Below are 26,847 nucleotides of genomic sequence, written 5' to 3' on the forward strand. Positions count from 1 at the left end.
GTCGCGTCACGTGGGTGCGTGTCGAAGATGGCGGCTGCCGGCGGAGGGGGGCGTCGCAGTGCAGCAGTTAAGACGGGCCAGATAATGGAGACAGGGAGCGGCGCCACGGAGGAGCCGCTGGGAGGCTGCTCAGACACCGTGCTGCCGGGGTTCAGGGATGCCGACTCCTTCGTCAAGGTACGTGAGGGAGCCGCCGCAGACTACGACTCCCAGCGTGCCCTGCGGCGCACCGCCCCCTCCCCTCGGCGGGGCCTGCTGGGGACTGTAGTTCTGGCTCGCGGCCTCGGCTTCAGCTGGGAAGCTGTCGAGACTGCATTTCCCAGCATTCTCTGGGCCCGCCGCGGTGGCGTTTGGGCGGCCGAGAGCAAGGCGGAGTGTTGCATGCCGGGCGTTGTAGTGTGGGCCTCGCGCCCCTGTTGCCGCGGGGCCTGGGAGCAGTGACCCTGGGCCTATCTCCTCCTGCACAGGGCTGGTCGCCATGGGATGTGTGGCGCTTGAGCGAGCCGGCGTGGGCACCGCGTGGGGGTGCGGCACAGCTGCTCCAGCGCCTGGAGCTGGGGGGAGGGGATGCTGCCCCCCCGTGCAGCCTGCGCCCTCTCTGCCCCCCGCCCAGCACGAGACGCCAGAGCTCGCCACTGCAGCCTCCCAGCGCCAGGGCGCCCAGGCTTTGACGCCTCTCGCCCCGGGAGAGTCGGGGGACGAGCTGCATCTCGTTGGCATGAAGTGAGTCAGTCTTTTCAGCTCTGTTAAATGGAGAGGTGTAGGCTATGGGACCCGAAACTAGAGGTATAGAAATAGCTTTGCCTCTCCTGGAATTGACACCTCCTCATCTATTCTTGGGAGTGGACCACATCCACCCTGATCAAATTGGCCCTGTCAACACTGGCTCTCCACTTGTGAGGTAAGTCCCTTCTCTTCATGTGTCGTGTTATAATGCCTGCATCTGTAATTTTTCACTCCATGCATCTGAAGAAGTGGCTTTTTTACCCACGAAAGCTTATGCCCAAATAAATCTGTTAGTCTTTAAGGTGTCACCGGACTCGTTGTTGTTTTTGTGGATACAGACTAACATGGCTACCCCCCTCCCTGCCTCTGAAACTAGGACCTGTTGTCTCCATGGGCACTGGAGGCATTCTCCTTTTTTCCTAATTTCATGCACTCTTCCTATTCCTGGCAAGTTGTCAGCATAACCACTCAAATGAGTTAGGGTATTCCCTGCAGTGGAGTCTGGAGAACTAGAATCATGGTGGTGAGATAAATTGAAGCTAAACAGCCGGTACTAGCTCATGCATGGGCCCTGGTAGCGAAAGCAGCCCTAAATTTAGTTATCTGTGTCTTAACAGAGGAAAAAATTCAGCACTCTCCTGCTGGTAATAGCTTATCTAAAGTGATCACTCTCCTTACAATGTGTATGATGATCAAGTTGGGCCATTTCCAGCACAAATTCAGGTTTTCTCCCCCCCACACACACAAACCCACTCTCCTGTTGGTAATAGCTTATCTAAAGTGACCATTCTCCTTACAATGTGTATGATCATCAAGGTGGGCCATTTCCAGCAGAAATCCAGGCTTTAACAAGAACGTCTGGGGGGGGGGGGGGGGGTAGGAAAAACAAGGGGAAATAGAAAAGGAGTACTTGTGGCACCTTAGAGACTAACCAATTTATTTGAGCATGAGCTTTCGTGAGCTACAGCTCACTTCATCAGATGTTTATCGTGGAAACTGCAGCAGACTTTATATACACACAGAGAATATGAAACAATACCTCCTCCCACCCCACTGTCCTGCTGGTAATAGCTTATCTAAAATGATCAACAGGTGGGCCATTTCCAGCACAAATCCAGGTTTTCTCACCCTCCACCCCCCCCACACAAATTCACTCTCCTGCTGGTGCTAGCCCATCCAAAGTGACAACTCTTTACATAATCAAGTCGGGCTATTTCCTGCATAGATCAAGGTTTTCTCACATCCCCCCCACCCCCATACACACACAAACTCACTCTCCTGCTGGTAATAGCTCATCTAAACTGACCACTCTCCAAGTTTAAATCCAAGTTAAACCAGAACATCTGGGGGGGGGGTAGGAAAAAACAAGAGGAAACAAGGGGAAATAGGTTACCTTGCATAATGACTTAGCCACTCCCAGTCTCTATTCAAGCCTGAGTTAATTGTATCCCATTTGCAAATGAATTCCAATTCAGCAGTCTCTCCCTGGAGTCTGGATTTGAAGTTTTTTTGTTGTAATATCACAACTTTCATGTCTGTAATCGCGTGACCAGAGAGATTGAAGTGTTCTCCGACTGGTTTATGAATGTTATAATTCTTGACATCTGATTTGTGTCCATTTATTCTTTTACGTAGAGACTGTCCAGTTTGACCAATGTAAATGGCAGAGGGGCATTGCTGGCACATGATGACACATATCACATTGGTGGAAGTGCAGGTGAACGAGCCTCTGATAGTGTGGCTGATGTTATTAGGCCCTGTGATGGTGTCCCCTGAATAGATATGTGGGCACAGTTGGCAACGGGCTTTGTTGCAAGGATATGTTCCTGGGTTAGTGGTTCTGTTGTGTGGTATGTGGTTGTTGGTGAGTATTTGCTTCAGGTTGGGGGGCTGTCTGTAGGCAAGGACTGGCCTGTCTCCCAAGATTTGTGAGAGTGTTGGGTCATCCTTCAGGATAGGTTGTAGATCCTTAATAATGCGTTGGAGGGGTTTTAGTTGGGGGCTGAAGGTGACGGCTAGTGGCGTTCTGTTATTTTCTTTGTTAGGCCTGTCCTGTAGTAGGTGACTTCTGGGAACTCTTCTGGCTCTATCAATCTGTTTCTTCACTTCCGCAGGTGGGTATTGTAGTTGTAAGAAAGCTTGATAGAGATCTTGTAGGTGTTTGTCTCTGTCTGAGGGGTTGGAGCAAATGCGGTTGTATCGCAGAGCTTGGCTGTAGACGATGGATCGTGTGGTGTGGTCAGGGTGAAAGCTGGAGGCATGTAGGTTGGAATAGCGGAAAGTAGGTTTCCGGTATAGGGTGGTGTTTATGTGACCATCGTTTATTAGCACTATAGTGTCCAGGAAGTAGATCACTTGCGTGGACTGGACCAGGCTGAGGTTGATGGTGGGATGGAAATTGTTGAAATCATGGTGTAATTCCTCAAGGGCTTCTTTTCCATGGGTCCAGATGATGAAGATGTCATCAATATAGCGCAAGTAGAGTAGAGGCATTAGGGAACGAGAGCTGAGGAAGCGTTGTTCTAAGTCGGCCATAAAAATGTTGGCATACTGTGGGGCCATACGGGTACCCATAGCAGTGCCACTGATTTGAAGGTATACATTGTCCCCAAATGTAAAATAGTTATGGGTAAGGACAAAGTCACAAAGTTCAGCCACCAGGTTAGCCATGACATTATCAGGGATAGTGTTCTTGACGGCTTGTAGTCCATCTTTTCTACACTTTCCACAGTATGCATCCGGTGAAGTGAGCTGTAGCTCAGGAAAGCTTATGCTCAAATAAATTGGTTAGTCTCTAAGGTGCCACAAGTACTCCTTTTCTTTTTGTGAATACAGACTAACACGGCTGTTACTCTGAAAACTGAAGTGGTGGGATTCTCTATTCTTAAATTTTCATCAGGGTAGGTGCAAGAGAGGCAGCCTCCTTTGTTATGCTCTCCCTACTGCAAGAAGAGTTTTCAATATGCGTTTAGCAGCTAGGTCTTGATTTTTGGGATATAGATGGACGTTTATATGGGACTGTTAATTCAAGCATGACAAAGCATTCTGCGGGCTGATTTACAAACCACAGTATTGCCATCACTACAAACTTAATTCCTACACATTCCCTCACCTAGGGACCTTTTTGTAGGCCTGGTCTACACTACAGAGTTAGGTTGATGTAAGCTGCCTTGCTTCGACCTAACGATGGAAGTGTCTACACTTAAAATTTCGCTCCTGCCAACTTAACAACTCCATCTCCATGAGCGGCATAGAATCAAAAATCAATGTAGTTAGGTCGACGCAGTGTCAGTCTAGACATGACGTTACTTGCATAGATGGTTACTGGCTTTCAGGAACCTTCCCACAATGCCCCACACTGACAGTAAAATCGATACAAGTGTTCCTGGTGAGGACACACACCACTGATGCAAGGAGCAAAGTGTAGACACGCATAAACGATGCAATTACTGCTGTGGCTGTATGCCGATGTAAGTTAAGTGGACTTAATTTTATAGTGTGGACATGGCCCTAGAGAGACAGCATTTCCTAGTTCTGAAGTTGGAGCTAGTGTGCCCGTAATATTTCCATTAAACCAAAACATCTTCAGTTTAAGGTTTTTCTTTTTTTTTTTTTTTTAAGTATTAGTTTCATTAACTCAGAATGAAATGGTTGTAAACTCTCGTTTAAAAAGGCCTAGCTGTGTCTTGGTTTAGGAATAGTAATGTAATGCAAAGAATGGGATTACTGTGTGCTCATCTGGCAGTGTCAGAAAAATAAATTGTGGAATTATATTTTAATGATGTGATGCTTTTTAACAGCATGCACTTGGCACTGTGGTGGCTGCTACTAAGGCATCTAATGGGCTCCCTCAGCCTGGAGATGAATATGACTTCTATCGCAGTTTTCCTGGATTTCGGGCATACTGTGAAACGCAAGGTGACAGGCTGCTTCACTGGTAAGGACATTCTGGCTTCCTTGTGTCAGTGGTGAAAACTTAGTGATAGGGATCAGAGTGAGGGGCAGAGAATTCTCTTCTTTGCAAATTTCAAAATAAAACAATATATGAACATTTTTTTTATTAGGTATATTTCAGCTGTTTTTAAAAATGTGTGTCAGCTGCTTTTCTGATACATGAAATTTAAATGGTAATGATAAAAATTGAGTCATTGAATTTACCACTGTAAAGTAGCTGTAACAATTTAGATGAAGAACTGAGCAGGTGAGGGCTGATGGAAAAGTGACTTCCTAACCAGATGGCCCAATCTAAGTTCCATAGACCCAGTGGAAATGAGTAGCACTTTTTCAGAGCTTCTCATGTTCAAGGCTCTTACAACAGTATCTAAAGGGTCTGTATTTGATTTTGCAAACCTTAAAGTAGCCAGAGCTCAGAAAGGATCTTAATACATAGGTCCAGTCTTTAGCATACCTGCTTTTGATGTCATTTAAAGAGTAACTGGACTATTCTCTTGTTAGTATGAGCAAGGTGATGCAGTATCATGGCTGTCGCAGTCACATCAAGGATCGCAGCAAAGCAACAGAGCTGGAAGATAAATTTGATTTGCTGGTTGACTCCAATGATGTAATTCTTGAAAGAGTGGTGAGTAAACTTTCCCTGTATTTTTTCGCTTGTAACCATTCAGCGGATCACTCTTTCTACAGGAATTGCTACATATTTAGCAATTACACTTTGTTCCTCACTCTCAGACCTCTTTCATTTTAAACATTTATTCTCTTATGGGCACTATTTCTTAGGTATCTCTTGTTTTTTAAAAAAAAAATTTACAGCCCATTGGGAGGCCATTTTTCTGAGGTGTCTGTCGCTTTTCTATATTTCAGGTCACAGTGGTCGGTTGGAACTGAGCCTGTAAAGACGAGAATGATTACTTGTATGACAGCAGCACCTAAGGACTCCAACTGAGATAGGGACCCATTGTATTAGGTGCTGTACATACACATAAGCTGTCCCAAGGCTGAAGAGCTTGCAGTCTAAATAGAATAGACAACAGGTGGAAGGGATAGCAGAGACACAGAAAGGTGACATGATTTCCCCTAGGTCACACAGCAGAAGGAATAGAAACCAGGGCTCCAACTGTTCCTGAAAACCAGAGACAGTCGATCAAACGTTTCCATTGCAAACAAGGAAGAGAAGGCTGCCTGTGTGGGTGCCAGAGCAGATGTATCATGTACTACCCCAGGAGAGCAAGGGAGATGGAATAATTACCCCAGCCATAAAGAAAACAGGCTGGCAACTGGTTAAACTGACATGCAGCTGAGAGCAGAGATCTTAGTACCACTCACATTCAAAAGTAGTCTCTTAAACCGGTCATTTAAATCAGTCCTTCCAGGGCCCCAATAATGGCACATTGGGCTTTGGTGCTGTAGCCTCCAATAGCTTTATTCTCTACTGCCTGGAACCTCATACAGTCATTTACGATTGTGCAAAGTGAGTGTGAAACATGCCTAAGAAAGGCCATGTGATCTGGAGTTGAGAATCTGGAGCTCCAGGTTCTGTTCCTGGCTCTGCCATTGACCTGTGGTGTGACCTTGCTCAAGTCACATCACCTCTCTGGGCTTCAGCTTTCCTTCCAAACCTTTGTCTATTTAGACTGTCAGCTCTTTGGGTCAGGGACTGTCTTACTATTTCCCTGTACTGTGCCTAGCATGATATGTCCCTGATCTCAGTTAGGGCCTCTAGATGGTGCCATAATGCTCTTATTGCCTTGGTTACTTATCATGCTGTGCCAAGCAAATTAGACGCAAGACTAACTCTGTATTGGCCCATCTCAAAACTGGGCAGAGTGGAGGATAAGATGTGAGAGGAGAGTGTAGGACTAGGATGATCTGCACATGAATATCTCTGAAGAAACTCTCCTTTGATTCCTTGGCAATTGCTTCTCCTAATCCTTAACATTAGAATTTCATACCTAGCCTTTGGCCACTCTTTCCCTTTACAAAATTCAGAGTTGATGAGCATGGAAGCAGCTGCATATTTCTCTCCTTTCAGTCACGCTAGACTGCCAAGTACAGGATGTTTCATACAGTTTTGCTTAAGCTTCTTTTCCCGAATTTCAGGGTATTTTACTGGATGAAGCAGCAGGAGTGAACAAGAACCAGCAGCCTATCCTCCCTGCAGGGATGCAGCTCCCAAAGACAATAGTTTCCAGCTGGAACCGTAAGGTGAGACTTCTACAGTCAGCTGATTTTAATTAACTTGAGCTTTTTGCTTAGGCTTGAGTTGTAGCGATGGTGGTTGGGCGTTCAGTAACCCAAAATCCTTTTAGATTTCTGGTTGTGCTGCTTCTCCCTTTACTCCAGATTCAGGATCCCTGGGTTTCTGCTATAGATTTCATGCACACACATCTCTCTCTAACCTGAATTCAGGGCACCTTATTTAGATGCTGTTGTATGGACCTTAGATATTGTACTCTTAATTTCAGGGGAGTTTTTCGTTACTGTTTCTGGAGTTTAATATTCAAATGCATATAGGGAAAGTCTTAATAGTCTATCTCAAAATCCATTCAAATGTGTTTTTTAAACAGAGTGGAGAATCCCACAGAACAAAGTCTGAAACCTTCCGATTGCTACATGCCAAGAATATCACTCGACCACAGCTCAAATTTCGAGAGAAGATTGACAATTCCAACACTCCCTTTGTACCTAAGCTTTTTGTCAAACCCAACGCTCTGAAACCACTGCCTGAAGGTAAGAAGGCTAGGGCGAGAGGGCTTCATTTGCTTTGGGTAGCATATAATAATAATAATCTGAGCTAGGTGGTGGTATTATTAGGGCTGTCAAGTGATTTAAAAAATTAATCACGATTAATCGCGCAATTTAAAAAATTACGATTAATCGCCCTGCTAAACAATAATAGAATTCCATTTATTTACATATTTTTGGATGTTTTCTACATTTTCAAATGTATTGATTTCAATTACAACAGAATACAAAGTATACAGTGCTCACTTTACATTTATTTTTGATTACAAGTATTTGCACTGTAAAAAAAAAAAAAGAAATATTGTTTTTCAATTCACCTAATACAAGTATTATAGTGTAGTCTCTTTATCATGAAAGTTGAACATACAAATGTAGAATTATATATAAAAAAACTGCATTCAAAAATAAAACAATCTAAAATTTTAGAGCCTGCAAGTGCATTCAGTCCTATTTCTTGTTCAAACGGGTTCTGCTCAATAACAGTACAAAGCAGTGCGGACCGACACATGTTCATTTTCATCCTCTGAGTCAGATGTCACCAGCAGAAGGTTGATTTTCTTTTTTGGTGGTTCGGGCTCTGTAGTTTCTGCATTGATGTATTGCTCTTTTAAATTTCTGAAAGCATGCTCCACACCTCATCCCTCTGATTTTGAAAGGCACTTCAGATTCTTAAACCTTGGGTCGAGTACAGTAGCTATCTTTAGAAATCTCACATTGGTACTTTCTTTGCGTTTTGTCAAATCTGTAGTGAAAGTGTTCTTAAAATGAACATGTGCTGGTTCACTATCGGAGACTGCTATAACACAAAATATATGGCAGAATGCAGGTAAAACAGAGCAGGGGACATACAATTCTCCCCTGTCACAAATTTAACTAACACTGTTTTTTTTAATGAGTGTCATCAGCATGGAAGCGTGTCCTCTGGAATGGTGGCCAAAGCACGAAGAGGTATACGAATGTTTAGCATAACTGTCACATAAATACCTTGCAGTGTCGGCTACAGAAGTGCCATGCAAATGCCTGTTCTCGCTTTCTGGTGATGTAAATAAGAAGAGGTCTGCATTATCTCCTGTAAATGTAAACAAGCTTATTTGTCTTAGCGACTGGCTGAACAAGAAGTAGAACTGAGTGGACTTGTAGGCATTGAAGTGTTACATTGTTTTGGTTTTGAGTGCAGTTATGTACCAAAAAAATCTACCTTTGTAAGTTGCACTTTCACAACAAAAAGAAAAGGAGTGCTTGTGGCACCTTAGAGACTAACCAATTTATTTGAGCATGAGCTTTCGTGAGCTACAGCTCACTTCATCGGATGCATACCGTGGAAACTGCAGTAGACATTATATACACACAGAGACCATGAAACAATACCCCCTCCCACCCCACTCTCCTGCTGGTAATAGCTTATCTAAAGTGATCATCAAGTTGGGCCATTTCCAGCACAAATCCAGGTTTTCTCACCGTCGTCCCCCCCCCCCCCCCACAAACTCACTCTCCTGCTGGTAATAGCCCATCCAAAGTGACCACTCTCTTCACAATGTGCATGATAATCAAGGTGGGCCATTTCCAGCATAAATCCAGGTTTTCTCACCCCCCCACCCCCATACACACACAAACTCACTCTCCTGCTGGTAATAGCTCATCCAAAGTGACCACTCTCCCTACAATGTGCATGGTAATCAAGGTGGGTCATTTCCAGCACAGATCCAGGCTCTCTCACCCCCCCTGCCCCCCAGGAACACACACACACAAACTCACTCTCCTGCTGGCAATAGCTTATCCAAACTGACCACTCTCCAAGTTTAACCAGAACGTCTGGGGGGGGGGGGGGGGGGGTAGGAAAAAGCAAGGGGAAATAGACTACCTTGCATAATGACTTAGCCACTCCCAGTCTCTATTTAAGCCTAAATTAATAGTATCCAATTTGCAAACTAATTCCAATTCAGCGGTTTCTCGCTGGAGTCTGGATTTGAAGTTTTTTTTGTTGTAAGATAGTGACCGATAATGTCACAGCTAACCTGGTGGCTGAACTTTGTGACTTTGTCCTTACCCATAACTATTTTACATTTGGGGACAATGTATACCTTCAGATCAGCGGCACTGCTATGGGTACCCGCATGGCCCCACAGTATGCCAACATTTTTATGGCTGATTTAGAACAACGCTTCCTCAGCTCTCGTCCCCTAAAGCCCCTACTCTACTTGCGCTATATTGATGACATCATCGTCTGGACCCATGGAAAAGAAGCCCTTGAGGAATTACACCATGATTTCAACAATTTACATCCCACCATCAACCTCAGCCTGGTCCAGTCCACACAAGAGATCCACTTCCTGGACACTACAGTGCTAATAAACAATGGCCACATAAACACCACCCTATACCGGAAACCTACTGACCGCTATTCCTACCTGCATGCCTCCAGCTTTCACCCTGACCACACCACACGATCCATCGTCTACAGCCAAGCTCTGCGATACAACCGCATTTGCTCCAACCCCTCAGACAGAGACAAACACCTACAAGATCTCTATCAAGCTTTCTTACAACTACAATACCCACCTGCAGAAGTGAAGAAACAGATTGATAGAGCCAGAAGAGTTCCCAGAAGTTACCTACTACAGGACAGGCCTAACAAAGAAAATAACAGAACGCCACTAGCCATCACCTTCAGCCCCCAACTAAAACCCCTCCAACACATTATTAAGGATCTACAACCTATCCTGAAGGATGACCCAACACTCCCACAAATCTTGGGAGACAGGCCAGTCCTTGCCTACAGACAGCCCCCCAACCTGAAGGAAATACTCACCAACAACCACATACCACACAACAGAACCACTAGCCCAGGAACCAATCCTTGCAACAAAGCCCGTTGCCAACTGTGCCCACATATCTATTCAGGGGACACCATCACAGGGCCTAATAACATCAGCCGCACTATCAGAGGCTCGTTCACCTGCACATCCACCAATGTGATATGTGCCAGCAATGCCCCTCTGCCATTTACATTGGTCAAACTGGACAGTCTCTACGTAAAAGAATAAATGGACACAAATCAGATGTCAAGAATTATAACATTCATAAACCAGTCGGAGAACACTTCAATCTCTCTGGTCACGCAATCACCGACATGAAGGTCACTATCTTACAATAAAAAAACTTCAAATCCAGACTCCAGCGAGAAACTGCTGAATTGGAATTCATTTACAAATTAGATACTATTAATTTAGGCTTAAATAGAGACTGGGAGTGGCTAAGTCATTATGCAAGGTAGCCTATTTCCCCTTGCTTTTTCCTACCCCCCCCAGACGTTCTGGTTAAACTTGGATTTAAACTTGGAGAGTGGTCAGTTTGGATGAGCTATTGCCAGCAGGAGAGTGAGTTTATATGTGTGTGTTTCCGGGGGGGCGGGTGAGAAAGCGGTTTCCACGGTATGCATCCGATGAAATGAGCTGTAGCTCACGAAAGCTCATGCTCAAATAAATTGGTTAGTCTCTAAGGTGCCACAAGTACTCCTTTTCTTTTTGCAAAGACAGACTAACACAGCTGTTACTCTGAAACTTTTCACAACAAAGAGATTGCACTACAGTACTTGTATGTGGTGAATTGAAAAATACTATTTCTTTTGTTTACAAATATTTTCACAGTAAAAATTATAATAATAATATACAATTTGGTTTAAATTACAACACCAAATACAATATATATGAAAATGTAGAAAAACATCTAAAATATTTAATACATTTCAATTGGTATTCTATTGTTTAACAGTGCGATTAAAACTGCGATTCATCGGGATTAATTTTTTTGAGTTAATCGCATGAGTTAAATGCAATTAATCGACAGCCCTACTTATTATTTTTATAATGGAATTCAAACAGAAACCATCCCTCACAAGCCAAAAGAAATCATTGAATCTTAAAAATGTGTACCTCAGGAGGAGACTAAAACCCTTTGGAAGTAGTAGGCATGCCATTATGATGATGATGATCTTATTACAGTCAAGTCTATATAAAATGTCTTGCTGTGGATGCACATGTAACAATCTGTAACACAGAATGTATTTTGCAGCTAATCCTGCTCCCGCTAAAATCAGGGATCAGGCTCTTACTGATGTCAAGAAGTACCAGGTCCTGCATAAATGCAGTTGAGCTTAGAAGAAATAATGGGATTTTTTATTAGTATAGTGAAAAAAAGATTAGATGTGAGCTTCTTTTCTTTGGCTTCCTTAGCCAAATAGTTGACACAAGGCAACCAAAAGCTTCAGTAGTTCTCAGACCCCCACCCCCGATAACTTCCCAAGTCTTTGTGATCTGTCATTCTGTTGTAGTTGAATCAGCATTTTTCCATTAAAATGCAGTTGCAGTTCTAGCTACTAACAGTTGATTTGACTTTTGTTTTATTATATTTCATCACTTTCTAATCGCACATATAATGGAGGTGTAGAGCTGCTAGTTGCCTTTCCATTGCAGAGCAGTGTTTGGCAGCCAGAATTATTCATCTTTGGGATGCTCATGCCATGTGATTAAATTTTAAAAATTTCTTGTTCTATTACCACCTCTTCAGCAGAGGTCTGGCAAAGGATTGCTCATCTTACTTAATCTTTGCGGGGTGACATTTGTCCTTGTTATACCTCCTACTGAGTCATAAAATGAGGCACAGATAGAAATCTTGTATTTAAAAGCAGTAGGCCAGGAGCGTTCAGGATTTTATAGTACTTAATGGGTTTTAGGTTAGGCATTGGAGAGAGAAACTTGAGTTAGGAATACACATTATTTGTACAGCTTTGTCTAATTTTTCCATCTTGGTCATTCAGCACTTGCAAAAAGCAGGCAGGAGCGAAAGGAGCGTCCTGAGGACTTGGATGTACCAGCTGCTCTGGCAGATTTCCTCCATCAACAGAGAACTCAGCAGACTGAACAAGACATGTAAGAAATTAAATCGGCAACAGGGTGCTGGAAATACAATAGATTTATATGCATTTTGTATGCAGTCTCTTTATGTATGTACCTGTCACATACAGCACCTCATGTGGTTCTTCTCTGTGTCTATGCACATGCCTGCTGCTTCACTTGTAGCTGCTTCCATATATGTTCCTAATTTTTTAAATCTAGGCATAACAAATCTGCCCTGTGCTAGGATTTCTGGTCAATACTAGGCAAATTGCGGTGCTATCTCTCGGTAACTACTTCCTTTGGCTCAGTGAAGTTGATTGGAATGATGCATATTTCTTTTTTGTTATTTGCGCAGGTTTGCTCACCCTTACCAATATGAACTGGAACACTTTGTTCCACCAGATGAAACTCTCAAGAAACCACAACTCCAGGTTAGTGCCCAGATTAAATTAGTAATCAAATCTAGAAAAAATGTTGAAGTAGATGATGATCAGTTTGTGGTAGGCCCTGCTTGTAGCCTAGTTACAATTGGGGGGGGAGCAGTTACAGCTGTGATAGCAGTGTTTAATTCAGAAACTTTTGGATATTGTGGGAGGAGAGCACTATGTCCCCACAAGGGGGTATCTAATAACTTGCTTTGTCAGATGTACAGGCCTGTTGAGGACGCACCCTGCCATTTTATCTCCACTTTGGATGAGTTGGTAGAACTGAATGAAAAGCTTGTAAGATGCAAAGAATTTGCTGTGGATTTGGAGGTGAGTATGTTGCTCTTTGTTTTAAATTACGTATGTTGAGTTAGCACTCAGCAGGTCATATTATAGTATTCTTCTTCTAGTTTTCATCATCTTTTGCTTTGTGTACCATATCCTTTTTATGTTGAGTTAGGTAATATGTCCCAGGTCTGATGTGGGAAGGCTGCTACATTTTATTATCCTGTATGGGATTTTGGCTGTCATTTTAATTTCTCAAACTTTATTCTATTGTAATAAGATTTATATTGAATTTAGTCTGTTTTGAATTTTTCCTATGATCCTCTGGGTTATGTTGAGATCCATGGAAAGGACCAATTTCAAAATTAATTTGGATGACGTATTAAGACAGTAGCAATGATTGCAAAGGCCTGGAATCTGTTCATGTCATTAACTTTTGCCTAGAGGAACCCTTCCTTCTTTTATTGTCATCTTTTCCTCTGCCTTTGGTTATTCTGTGTTTCATAGTACCACTCCTGCAGGGGCTCTGAGTTAACTTCTGTCCTTTGTCTGATAGCACCATTCCTACAGGAGTTTCCTGGGCTTGACATGTCTGATGCAGATTTCCACCCGGATGGAAGATTTCATTATTGACACCCTGGAGCTACGTAGTGACATGTACATTCTGAATGAGGCCTTCACGGACCCTGCTATTGTAAAGGTCAGTAGACGCTTCCAACCTATTCAGAATTACACCTGGTGAACTTAATTTTGGCTTAACTCTGTCTGTCTGAAAGCATGCTTTATCCTCCTGCCCTGGCCACTCCCTGCTTCCGGGGAAGGGTTGGGACAAGTGGGAGAGCCACGGTATGGGCCTGATCCAATACCCATTGAAATCATTGGAAAGATTCCCCTTGACTTCAGTGAGCACTGAATCAGCCTGTATGACCTCAGGCCATGATAAGATGCTAGTAACATCTAAGTCACTGTTGTGAGAGTGAGCACTGCTTAGTTGGCAATGGCCCAAAAATGAATCTGACCACCCATCAGGAGGTATTAGGCAGGACTGTATCCATCAGACTGTGCTGAACACAGACCAGGTACCATTTTGGTTGTAGTTGATTGTAAGTGCTTTACTGACAAGTATGAAGACAAGGTCCCTGTCCCAAAGACCTTGCCCACTAGATAAAAATGTGTAAACACAGGAGGGAATGGATGGGGAGCACTATAAACAATGTGACTGAACAGTTAGCTGGCATCTTCTCCGCTCCAAAGCTCTTGAGTTTTACAATATATTTTGGGAGAGGGGAGAAATAAATTTTCAGTAGTCTACCAGTTGACTTTTGAGAGGGCTGAGTGTGGAAACATGGTCTGGGTGAAACCAAGTACTTTCTCCTTTCACTGCTAGTGGCATAACAGCAAGGCCAGGAAAGAGGTCTTGGTTTAGAAACATAACTTTCTAATTCTGGTTCTTCAACGCTTCAGGTCCCTAAAAGGAATTGGTTATCCTCTCGTCCCAAGTGCTATTCTACCATCTCACATTCTTGTTTCTGATGCATTTGATTGTGTTGCCTTGCAGGTCCTTCATGGTGCCGACTCAGATGTGGAGTGGCTACAGAAAGATTTTGGTCTGTACTTAGTGAACATGTTTGATACTCACCAGGCTGCCCGTCTCCTCAACCTTGGCAGGCACTCCCTGGACCACTTGCTAAAACTCTATTGCCATGTGGAAACTGACAAGCAGTATCAGCTGGCTGACTGGAGGATTCGGTAAAAGTTTTATCCTGACATGTTGGCGTTAGAGTTAAGAATCAAATTTGGGACTTGTTTGCATGTTAATGGGGGACCGTTTCACTTCTCAACCTACCCGCAACCACATAGCTCACTGGGATTTTTGGTTAATACGGTGGTGGTGGTGGTGAACTGGAATAAAAGGGACGGGCTTCAAAACAGAGCTGAAATGCATTAGCAGATTTGTGGAATTAGTATGCACAGCACCTGCCTACGGGTACGCTGTGCTTGGCTGTCTGTTTCAGCCCCTTACTTTGTTGAGCACTAAGCTCTCTCCAAATGCTGTAATATCTGTGTTTTTAAAATCAGTGACACAAAAGACATTTGGAAGCTGACTTAACACAATAGGAACAGAGCATAACTACAGGGTAGTGTTACGACAAAAGCTGCCACCTTCTCTGCATTGCTCAGCCTAGCATTGTAAAGGTGTAGTTCTGTTGTAACAGATGCACCACTAAAAAATTCTAACTCCCAGACAAAAATGCTGTGTAAATGAGTACAGGGACTGAGTTTGAGAGCGATCTCTGCAGCACCATCTCCCTGGCCCATGAAGAGCCCAGGTGTGGTACGTAGGCTGTGCAGGCACACAGTGGTAGCCACATTACTATACTAGGTACCCCCTGCCATCTGATTGAGTGGCTCCCCTGGGGATCCTGGTCTCCCAGATGTAGACAAGAGGTCAGATGGAGAAAATCATCGTAATGGTGCCCACAAATGAGATTCTGGTGAGAGGAATCCTGGATTTGTTCTTGGGGGTGGACCTAGATGTAGCTTATCTTTACTTGCTGTGGCAGAGGGCACTGCAAGGATGATGGATGGGCTACTAAAACGCATTTGTGCAACAGTGATAGTTCTCTGCTTCCAGCCCTTTGCCAGAGGAAATGATCCAGTATGCCCGAGACGACACTCACTACCTGCTCTACATTTATGATAAAGTGAGAGAGGCACTGTGGGAAAGAGGAAACGGGCAGCCCACTCAGCTGCAGGTGGTCTGGCAGCGCAGCAGGGACATCTGCCTGAAGGTAAATCTTCACCTGGGGACCAATTGTCTGAGTCAGAATACAGACTGTCTAGGATTGGAAGCACCCAAAGGTGTGCCTGGCCCATTCCCTACCTTCTGGCAGAATCCCTAATTTTCAGTATGTATATCTGGAAATAGGCTTACTCTCTCCCCATTCCCACCTAGTGTGGGCTTTTCCACTAGCTAAGGGACCTCTAGATCAGTGGTTCTCAACCAGGGCTCCAGGGCCCCCTGGGGGGCCACACGCAGGTTTCAGGGAGTCTGCCAATCAAGGCCAGTGTTAGACTTGCTAGGGTCCAGGGCAGAAAGCCGAAGCATGGGGCTGAAGCCTGGGACCCTGAGAACCAACATCCGGGGCTGAAGCCAAAGCCTGAGCAAAGTAGCTTCCCGGGGGGCCCAGGCAATTGCCCTGCTTGCTACCCCCTAATGCCAGCCCTGGCTTTTTTGTGCAGAAAACCAGTTATCGTGGACAAGTGGGCCGTGGAGTTTATCGTGGACAAGTGGGCCATATTGGGGGGGAGGGGAGGTGAGGTGTCTCAGAGAGGTTGAGAACCCTTGCTCTAGATATCCTAGACTTTTTTGTTGTCTTCAAAACCGCTGCTGCTGGTCCACATCAACCTGCAGGTGTTAAGGCTGAAACTTTTCAAGTGAGTCGATATTTACTCACATTTCTTTGGATATCCCTAATAAAAGCCTGAGATATTGGAGCACACTGTAACTTTAGTTTTCACTTGGCAGTGTATATTTGTCATAGTGAGACCAAGAGGTGGGTGGTTTTCTAATCTACCAAGACTTAAAGATCTGGTATGTCTGTGGCTGCTCTTGGACTTGGAAACTTTCTTGCCTCGTGTATTCAAATTAAAATGAAAAAATGAGTGTGGCTGGAACTAAAACAGAAACAGTTGTCAGCCCCACATGCTTAAGGTAAAACCCTCAAGGGGTTCCTTAGTCCTGAATTCCTGAGCCGCTGTTGCAAACCATCCAGTCCTCTCTTGTGTGCTTAATTCTCTGTGCCAGAGAGAACACAGCCTGGGAAGTGCCCAAGGGAATCGGTACATGACTCTGTTTGATATTGATCCCCAATCTCTCTAATTCTTCCTGTTCAGAAATACATCAAACCCGTCTTCTCAGAGGACTCCTACCTTGAGCTCTACAGGAGGCAGAAAAAGCATCTCAACACACAGCAGCTAACAGCTTTTAAATTGCTATTTGCCTGGAGGGACAAGATGGCACGCCAAGAGGATGAGAGTACAGGGTAGGAAGTCATTCATTAGACACAGTTTGAAATGGATCTCTGCGGAGCAATACAGCTCGTTGAATGGATCTCTGCAGAGCGGTACAGCTCGTTGAAAGAAACACTGGGTCTGCTGAGAGGGGTTGATTTGGGTGCTTCCTGTGTATCTAAGACACTGTCCAGTGAAAGGCGCAGTACTTCAGTGGCACCACTTCCTCCCATCTGTTCCTCTGACCCCCTACATCTCAGATCAGAAATCACATTGGTGGGGGGGTTGCCTCAATGGTTTTCTAGATCAGTCCTGATTTATTTCTCCTTAACTGACCCCAATGCTTAAGAACTTGGGTCAGGTGCAGAATGATACATGGGGTTGTCATCCCCCCATGAAATTTCTCTTTAAACAGGTTTGATTAACATTAACACAATTACCATGATATCAGTGCTCCTGCTCTTTATGTTGCAGGTACGTGCTACCAAACCATATGCTACTGAAGATAGCAGAGGAGCTGCCCAAGTATGTATTCGTGCCTTCTGTTTTTTGTCTGTTTTTGTACAACTCTGAATGTCATTTCCTTGTCCTCCAAGTTGATCCCAGGTCCATCAGCCAGATGGGCTATCCTCTTACGTGTGTGTTTGTTTTACTTACTTCTGCAGTTAGCTTGTTGCTCCCAGTAATTAGCATTGCTTTTACCTTTAGTTCTTCAGAGCAGAGAAATTCAGTGCACAGAAGAATTAAGATGCTAAGCTCTTCTAGCATAAGCCAGATATCTTTATACATGTGTCAGGAATACACAGCCTACTAATGCAAAACGTGGGCTCACTGCTGCCAGTCATTGCATCTCCCTTCTTTTTGAGCTCTCCACCAGTACGCTAGGAGGAGATTAATTTCACTAACACCTAGGTATTGATTTAGTTTTCAAAGGAAAATGTGTAGGTGCCAGACCACTCTCATGTCACCCACGACATTCTCCTGTAAACAAGATTTTTTTGGAGGACTTGGTATTTTCCATCCCACATAAAACTGCATCTGTGATTTCAAAACCCTTTACACTCCTGCTATAAGAAAAATATATATTGGATAAGGAGAGAAATTAAAGCTGGATGCAGAAAGAACACGGGGGTGCTGAGCTAATGGGCTTTCCTTATGTGCCCAAACGTAGTACGGACACATTTGTAGTTGTACTGGATAAACAGTGATGGCTAATCTGATTTGCCTTATTCAGTGAAGCGAGGGCCTCTGATTACATGTGGTTGACTCTTCTTTGCATGTGGATGTTTGATTTATCAGCTGAGAATACAGCAAACTTTTTTTTCGTTATGTCTTTAGAGAACCCCAGGGCATCATTGCTTGTTGCAACCCGATCCCACCACTAGTCCGCCAACAGATCAACGAAATGCATCTCCTCATCCAACAGGCCCGAGAGATGCCTCTGCTCAAGGTACAAAGATCTTCTACCAACACATAACAAAACCCAAAAGATGTGGACTTATTGTGGAATATCTCTTGCACCTTGTCCTCCAGAGGTTCCTGTTGATCTCATAAGTATTAAAATCTAGAAATAGTCTACATGCAAGGCTATAGTACAAGACTGCTGCCGGGGTTGCCGTTTGTGTGTGACAGTAACCTCACTTTGAAGCCTGAGTACTGCACAGTATGCTATCATACAGACAGAAGCACTGCCTGTAGGCATTTCTTCCTACCCCCGTAATGAAATCTCACTGCGGACTTCAAAGCAGTTCGGGCCCTTAAGGGAACTTGAGGAGTAACCAGGTAGAAATATTCACTATTGAGCAAAGCAATCAACTTCGAGGTTTCTGGGTATAACCCTATTCTGCCTTTATACACACATCACATTTACCTACAAAGGGAATAAGAGCTTGTTGGATGCACATAAGAAATCACCAGTGACAAATCCCACACAACTGGCAAAGCAGAAACATACACGCAACCTAGAGGCTTGGAATGAGGTTTAATATAGGTCAGCACACTTCTGCTATTACTACAGTGGAGTGCATTCTCCTACAGTGAAATTAAGCCATTCGTGAGCACAAACACAGCCCTGCTATGTGAACAGCTTCGTAATTTTACCTATCCTCACACAGACACACACCCCTGGGAGGGAAATGTAGAACTGTTCTTCTGCTAGCTGCATTGAAAATATTGATGAGAGGAAGCTTGTGTCTGCTCAGCTAGATGCTTCAAAGTTAACCATTAGTAATTCTCTTATTTATTTTTTCTCCTCTTAGTCTGAAACTGCAACCACGGTGAAGAAGAAAGGGTCTCTGCCCAACCCAGAGGTACTATCTGTATCTGCTTGGCATGCTAATGTGTTAAACCCTAAACTCGTAGAAACTGCCATAGCAGAGGTCCGTATCTTGAAGCATGAAGACTGTAATTTTATTCTAACTAGTCCACTAACTAGTTCTTTTTCCATTTGACAAACATGTCCCTCTGTTAACCCAGTTTTATCCTTGTGCTATAATGCTTGTAAAAGTACCAGTCATGAGTCAATATTTTAAAAGCTCCAAACAAGACTATAGTAAATAAGTCTTCCATCAGTAACCACTACAGTTGCTGGACAAAGTTTTGTGTATGTTTGTTATAATCTGTATTGACTGATTTTTAAGAAGGAACATTTCAGATGAATTACTACAGCTGTCCCAGTTATCTACCTTGTGTCTACGAAGTAAAGCATTCTTGCTAGCCAGTAACCATTTGCACAGCCATCCCTTTGGAGTCAGATTCACTGTGCAATTGCAGATGAGCTATATTAGAAATACTTAGCCTTAGAATATCACCCATACATTTTAATTGTGATGAGCATGTCATTTTCCACTCTGTAAATTCCCCTAAAACATCTCTGAGCAAGGTTCTGTATTGATCACATATGTAATTTGAATTTGTTTGCAGAGGCTGGAGAATCATTTGTTTGGACCTCATGACAATTCTCGTGTTCCTCTGGATGATATTCAGAACCTCTCAGCCTTAGGTAATTTGGGAAGGATGGGAGACAGCCTCTGACTTCTGCTAATATGGAAAAAATTCAAGTAGTTTTTTTTTTTCTTTGACACCTTAAAATAAGCATATCACCTTCAGTGGAAGCTCATTTGTGGAGCCAGGGAGATCACAGCAGAACACAAATCCAGTAGGAATGGAGTGTTCAAAACCAGAAACTTTTTCCTTTCTCTGCAGAACCAGCACCAGTTCTGGAATGTGGGAGCCTCTTTTCGGACAGCGATGGGGAGATGGACAGCACAAGGGTATTACCTAATTCCACATGTCTTGTTGCTACTGCAACCATCAGTATATTCAGTGTAAGCTCCAGTAATATGAAGGGGTTGGCCTTAGGGTAGCTGCAGAGGAATAGGATATTCATGGAGATACTGCTGTGCTCCCTGTCAGGTGTTCAGCAAGTAGGAAGCTGGCAAGTGGATTAGCTCTTCTTACAGTTCCAGAGTCACTGCCCTTACTGGGCCTTTAGGTGAATTAGGAAATGATATGGCGATAAGCCGAGGAGCCCAGAAATACAACTGAAAATTCACCTACTACTAAAACAAGCAGCAGGTGTGAAATGGGTACTGTTACAGAACAGAACTTTCTGGGCTTGTCAAGTAGAGAAGTAAAATTCAGCACTGCCTCAGTTCTCTATCTCACTTCCCTCCATCTCTTTCCTCCCCACCCCACCCCCCACACACACAAGTAAGCAAAGCCTAGTTGATGATGTATCAGCTTTAGCACTAGGGGATGTCGTAAATGTCTTGGCTTTTACTAACCCTACTAGCCCTTAAAAGCCTCAGGTCACACATCATGTGTTCCAAACAATGCTGGAGCTATTCTCTATATACAGTCTGTATGTAACTTATGTATTTTATATGCTAATGGTTTTTCTGCATTCCTTAAGGAGCCTGATGTGGATGAAGGGAATGAGAAGAACTTAACAGTAGCACAGCAGAAGGCTCAACGCATAATGGAGTCCTTTGAAAATCCCTTCAGAATGGTAAAGGGCACTGTATATATTTTGTAATGGCAGCTGGTAAACTGAGCAATGTAGTAGGTCCCATAAGATCAGGAATTTTCACAAGGCAGGGTTAGTAGAGCCTAGCATGACAGCTACTGCTCATTTATTGGAATCACAGGGTTATATGCTAGATGTATTTTGCAAGGAAAACCATGGGATTTGGTTTTGAAACTTGTACAGAAATGGATGTTAGGGAGGCACTTCAACAGGTTAAAAAAATCATGTTTTTTAAAACTCTTAACTTTTGTTAGATACCTTTAATTAAAACCATTTTTTAAATCTAGTTTTTCATCTTTGACTGTATTTTACATCTCTCAGCTTGAAGATGAAAATAAACTAGTTGGTTCGCTCTTGGTTTTGAATCTATTTCATTTCTGGTTTGCCATGTCCTAAAATGTATTTTATCAGTGTGTTTGGACTTGCAAACTGGAGGATAATGTTATCAAAAAGTGTTCCCATTGGATTTACTTTTAATAGAAATATTTCTATTGGCCTCAAGTTTTGTAATTTTGGACAGGGGTGAGCTGACGTTCTTTTGAACCATTAACTTTCCGTAGGATTGATGTTAAATTTGACCTTTTTTTCAGTTAGCACCTACTAAGTGTGCATCTCAGCTGTCTGTGACTTCCACTGTAATTTATGCTGTCTGCACCCTGTAGCATGCTGTGTTTTAAAGACATTTTTCTTTTCCTTTTTCTAGTATCTGCCTTCAGAACAGAACCCTGCCCACATCTCACAATCAGCAAAGTTTGACCCATCATCAAAAATTTATGAAGTGAGTGTCTACTGGAACATAAGTGAGTGAAAACTGCTCAGCTCCTTGTGAAAGAACCAGGTGACAACAAATGAATTCCGGGTTTCTTTTGGAAGTTTCTGAGGGGCATGAGATTACTTGGATTTATTTTTTTCCGTTTTGCTTCCCTTTCATCTCAGAAAAGGGGAGACATTTTCAGACTTCTATAGCATTCCTCTTCTCCAAAGAACAAGGGAAATGCCCACTCATATTTCCCACATTGCAAAACATTGAATTAAAAGGAGACACCATATCTGGCCTGGATCCTTTGGTGCTAATTCATGTGGCTCAAGACTCTCTACAAAATAAAAAAAGTCATCTCCAGTGTAGTCAAATTTGGTGTTCTGTAGTCCAAAATGAATGCTGGTGCAGGTCTGTAAACTCCTCCCCCATTCTGTCTGACTTCACAGTGAGTGATCCTGGCTAATTTTCTTTTGATGTAGATCAGCAATCGGTGGAAGTTGGTGAGTCAGGCACAACTGCAGAAGGAGGCAAAAGAAGAAGCCAAAAAGAAAGCAGTACAGCAGAGAGGTAACACCCACTTTTTTTGGACTGAGACTGAGGAGAGGGCTGGGGGAGGAAGGTGGATCTTCCAAACCCCTGATTGTCCCTTTCCCTGTAACACCACTATCCAGGCCCTGCATCTTAACTACAGCCTTTTCAACCAAGACACTCTGAGCAAGAGTCCTTTCAGAGCCAGTCAAACAAATTTTAGCTGATTTGAGTGGTTTGCAGTGAATGACGTGAGGTCTTCCTCTCCCTTCCTTCCTTACCAGCAGTACACCCATAGGACTCCTTACCTTTACAGGGAGCAAAAGATCAGGACTGGAAATCAGATGCAGATCTGATTGCTTGGTAGTTCAGAGTACTTCCATTAAAACTACCATCATCATAACCCATAGGTTTTAACTAGAAAGTCTCCTTTCAGCATGGCAGGCCACCACTTTCCTCTGTCTGATCCTTGTATATTTGTAATGGGCTAAAACATACTGCTGTTTGAAACTGAGGGACTGATATAGTCAGTAGAACAAGGCCCACTGTAGACTAGTGCTTTGAAACTTCCACACGCAGAGCTCTCCCAGTGTTGCAGTATCCCTTTTGTTTGTGTATTAGCCATTCACTGACCAGAGACTGCAAATAGTGCTTAACTGTATGTATTCCAGGCTGAATTCTCTAAATTCACTTCCTCTGTAACCCCTGCCACAAAGAATGCAGGTATCCAGTTTTTAAAGGCTGGCACGTTAATCTGCACAGCTATTACCAAAAAACCCTTAACTCTTTACATTTTTATTAAGCACCTTCTCTACCTGAGGAATAAGACTTTGTCAGAACAGTGATTAGTCAGTCGTCTTGGGGTTACCCAAAACCTTTTCTAGGGAGTCAACCCTGCAGGATGCCTTAGTTTGCTGATTGATGACCTCAATTATTCAGCAGGTGGGAGTGTTTCAGGAAGAGGTGGCTAGAGAGAGCTAGGGTGGAGTGAGAGTTGAAATAAACCATTCCCCACCACCCAACAAACTACTGAGGAATTGGCCAGATGGCTTCCCCATAATCTAGATATGGTATGGTCCTGTCCTATCATAGTCTGGGGGACATGACCCCTTTTTAGGTCAAGAGTTTTCTGATGAATGAGGTTCACATCATGAAGATTGTCTATATGTGGCATCTGGGGTAAGAGGATTGCCATTGCAAAGCAAGCTCCTCATTCTTTCTTGAGAGCGATTTTGCATGTCTCTTGGGTGAATCTCATGTGCTGTTTTGTTCTTTTCACAGCCGCTCGTGAACAGGTGCAGAAGGAGTGCAAAGCAACAGCAGAAAATATTGTCTCAGTCCGTCAGCAAGCTGTGGTATGTAAAAATGTTTGAGTGTGAAGGACAAAACAGGTTTTAGAGTAGGACAAAACAAGTATCTCTAAAGCTACCCCTTTAGCCTTCACAAATATAAACTCTCTGCCCTCAATCCAGGGCACTTAACATCTCTCGGGCCCTCTGAATCTATGGATGGAATCTTTCCTGTGCTTCTGACCATGTACACAGCAACAGGCCTTGTTTCAGACCTCAACAAATCTGTGCTGGGCCTCACCCTACTCCAGTTTCAACTCTCCTCTATCCTGGAGAATACTTGCCATTGCCTTATCTCTGTCTTCCTCTTTCTCGGTTCCCCCTGAAATGTGTACATAGAGCAACAACAGCTCCAGGCCTCTAGTCTTGTGATTGTCAGATTTCTAATCTGAGAAGTCTCTGCTATGGGAGCAAGGCAGCTTAGACCTTGGATCCCAGAACAGAAACAACGTTTCCCTCAACCCCCATTATGATATCCATGGCAGCTGCCTTCTGAGCCCAGTGTGACCAGGCAGAGAGGTTATTGCATTTCCTTCCTGGGGTGTGTTGCTTTTACAGCAGGAACAGGCCAGCAAGAAGAGGGAGAGAATCACCAGTGAACCAGGAACAGAGACACCAAAACAAGAGAAGAAACGGCCAAAAGCCTCCCAGCAGCCAGAGGAGCAGGAAATGCCAAAGCAGTTCACCCCCTTTGATTACAGCAAGTCTAACTTCAAAGTGTTCACTGGTAAGAACTGGACTCCCCACCTACAAGGCTGCAGGCTGTGGAGACTATTGCCTGGCTGAGCCATGGAAAGGCTGTGTGGGTTCGTAGAGCTCTGTGATGTCCAAACAGTAATGTCTTTGCCCTGTACTAATGGAAGAATTGGGAACGATTTAAAGGAATCAGCCTGGTGAAGTGGATTGCTCACCATCCATCCATGTAATTAGAAAACCAGTTGAAATGTTCTTGGAATTACCAAAGGCAGTGGCTCCTTTTCCTGCACAATAGAGTAATGTATTTCATTAAACCCTGCAGCAGTAGAAAATAGGAGAGACTTGAATCAGGTGTAATGAGGATCCATTTAAAAGCTTATTCTCTCCTCAGCAGTACACTCTGTTTCATAGTGAGGGAAAGACAGCGCTGTATATTTCATTACAGCCAAAGAGCACTTGCTATTGGTGTGAATTTACTGTTCATTTAAAAGAACCTTTCTAATAGCAATTATTCTCCACTCCGTGTCTGTCTCAGGAAACGGCAAATCCAAGCAGTCATCCCAGTTTGATCCAGCCAAGCAGGCCCACACAGGCAAGGTAAGGGAACACTCGGAAATGAGGAACAGAAATAAAGGTGATACGAGGTGGCCCTAGACATGCCAAACCTCCCCTAATAGCCACTTGATGCTGAGATGAGACTTTCAATCACTAATCCATAAGGCTTGTTACAAGCCCTCTTCCAATGTGCATCCTCCTCCTGCCACTCTGACTGATGTGCAGATGGTACCCACAAGCTTCTCTTTCAGATCATTAAAACTATGTGTAGAGTTTAACAGGTAATCAGTTTACATGTGACACTGTGGGAAATGCAGCTTCCTGTGCAGCTACTTCAATGCCAGTCCAGACTTGTTCCACAGAGAGAGAGAGAGAGATGAGATGCAGAATAAAGTGAAGCACAGTGGTAGGGATGAATCAGAGAAGAAAAGGGGATAGGTCCTGTTCAGGATCCCTCTCTACTAACCTCTCAAATTGTAGAAATTTAATCTCAATGGAATCTGTAGACAGAAATGTCAAGCAGAAGCTCCTAGTCAGGAATGCTCATTTCAGGTGAATGAGAGAATATGTTGTACTCCAAAACTCACAACTTAAATGAGCAAAAAGTGTTCCTTGAAGGTATGGTGGACAAGACAGGGTTGGAGACAAGTAGAAGTATCACGTGAAATATATTTTGTTGGGTCATTTTTCCTTTCATATAGAAATTCTCTGGAGCCAACAAACTTCAACACCCAGCTGGAAATAAAAGCATGTCCTACCTGGCTGGGAAAAGTGATCGGTATGTAGTTGAACGGTTCTCTGCAAAGTGATGGAGTGTTCCCCACTCAAGTCCCCTGGAGTCATAGGCAAAGCCATTATTATACTAGTCCACACAGCAGTATCTGGACACGCTTAGCATGAGAGCTGCACAACACCTACAGGTGTCCATTGACATCAGCCTCAGAGAAATCTAGTCCAAGATTAATGTGAATAAAGACAACCATAGCAGAGGGTCTGAAATCCTGAGCTCACAGTGGTGCTAGCCTTATAGGAGATGCAGCCCTGGACCAAAGGTCAGGCTGTGTGGAGGGAGCACACGTCTAACCAGCAAGTTAGAAAGGAAAGCAATGGTGTCGGCTCATGTGAGAATTCCGTAGAGGCTAATTCCCAAGATACTTAGTTTGCCGTTCCCAGGCATAACTCTTCTGGGAGAGGTGGACAGAGGGGGGCAGCATTGTGGCCCATAAATCCCCTGTAGCTGCAGAAGAGCAACATTACTTTGATTCTCTGTTGAGGTGGGGATAGCGCGAGAGGTTGTTTCACCACCTCTCAATACAGCCTTGCAAACATTTCATAGGCTTTAAATCGTGAGTGAACTTCGAACCAAAGCTATTTTAAATTCTTTCTGTAACTGTTTTTGCAGGGGCTCCAGGCACAGCTGGCCAAAAAGATAGTGTTTGTAAGAGATCCTGTGGGAACTGCCAATGAACAAAAAGTCTCTGTCAAGCTGTGGAAGGGCAAATATCAATCACTGCTGCAGTTTTTTGTACAGAAATCTTTTAAAAATAATTAAAACGCTTTTTCCAAAGGGGAAAACCAATTTTATTTGTTTTGTCTTTGGCCTTTATTATATTTACACTTTCAAAAATGGTTGGAAAATGTATTTGGTGTCCTCAAATGCTGAGTTAGGCTGAACCTGGAAGAGCAGAATTCGACATGTCAGTTGGATGTAGGATTAACCTGGTTCGTATTTCCAAAGCCAGCACAGAAATCAAGAGATTCAACAAATGTGCAAATATTTGTGACTTGAACTAGGTATAGGGGAATAAATCCTAAACAAATGTAACAGCAAAGGAACTAGAGCCAGACTGTCCCTATGAGGCCAAACTGCCTGTTTGTTTTGCAAGCA

General features: G+C 43.6%; 1 protein-coding gene across 4 annotated transcripts; it reads left to right on the forward strand.

Moving 5' to 3' along the window:
* On the forward strand, positions 1-26,543 carry EXOSC10 (exosome component 10). 4 transcript variants are annotated; one of them, XM_048824945.2, is made up of 25 exons: positions 1-177; positions 4,527-4,663; positions 5,182-5,305; positions 6,781-6,885; positions 7,248-7,410; positions 12,242-12,353; positions 12,676-12,751; positions 12,965-13,075; positions 13,587-13,730; positions 14,589-14,779; positions 15,666-15,822; positions 16,928-17,076; positions 17,519-17,569; positions 18,383-18,494; positions 19,303-19,353; positions 19,967-20,045; positions 20,249-20,370; positions 20,958-21,053; positions 21,775-21,849; positions 22,311-22,398; positions 23,641-23,714; positions 24,267-24,435; positions 24,940-25,001; positions 25,661-25,737; positions 26,362-26,543. In XM_048824945.2, exons 1-25 carry the CDS (start codon positions 28-30, stop codon positions 26,390-26,392), a joined length of 2,706 nt encoding a protein of 901 aa, XP_048680902.2. In that variant the 5' UTR covers positions 1-27; the 3' UTR covers positions 26,393-26,543. The 4 variants fall into 4 exon arrangements, with proteins under 4 accessions (XP_048680902.2, XP_048680901.2, XP_048680903.2 ...); XM_048824944.2 differs by lacking the exon at positions 1-177 and adding an exon at positions 403-723; XM_048824946.2 differs by lacking the exon at positions 1-177 and adding an exon at positions 403-723 and having other exon boundaries at positions 20,249-20,316.
* The last annotated feature ends 304 nt before the right edge of the window (positions 26,544-26,847 follow it).

Source organism: Caretta caretta, chromosome 18, assembly GCF_965140235.1.
Source record: "Caretta caretta isolate rCarCar2 chromosome 18, rCarCar1.hap1, whole genome shotgun sequence".
In the NCBI taxonomy this organism is placed as follows: Eukaryota; Metazoa; Chordata; order Testudines; family Cheloniidae; genus Caretta; species Caretta caretta.

Bases quoted from the DNA above. Each gene is read 5' to 3' on its own strand.
- EXOSC10 (XM_048824944.2), top strand. From the start codon at position 568: ATGCTGCCCCCCCGTGCAGCCTGCGCCCTCTCTGCCCCCCGCCCAGCA. The intron at 5,306-6,780 runs GTGAGTAAACTT...CCCGAATTTCAG, and splicing joins ATGTAATTCTTGAAAGAGTG to GGTATTTTACTGGATGAAGC. The intron at 12,752-12,964 runs GTTAGTGCCCAG...TTGCTTTGTCAG, and splicing joins TCAAGAAACCACAACTCCAG to ATGTACAGGCCTGTTGAGGA.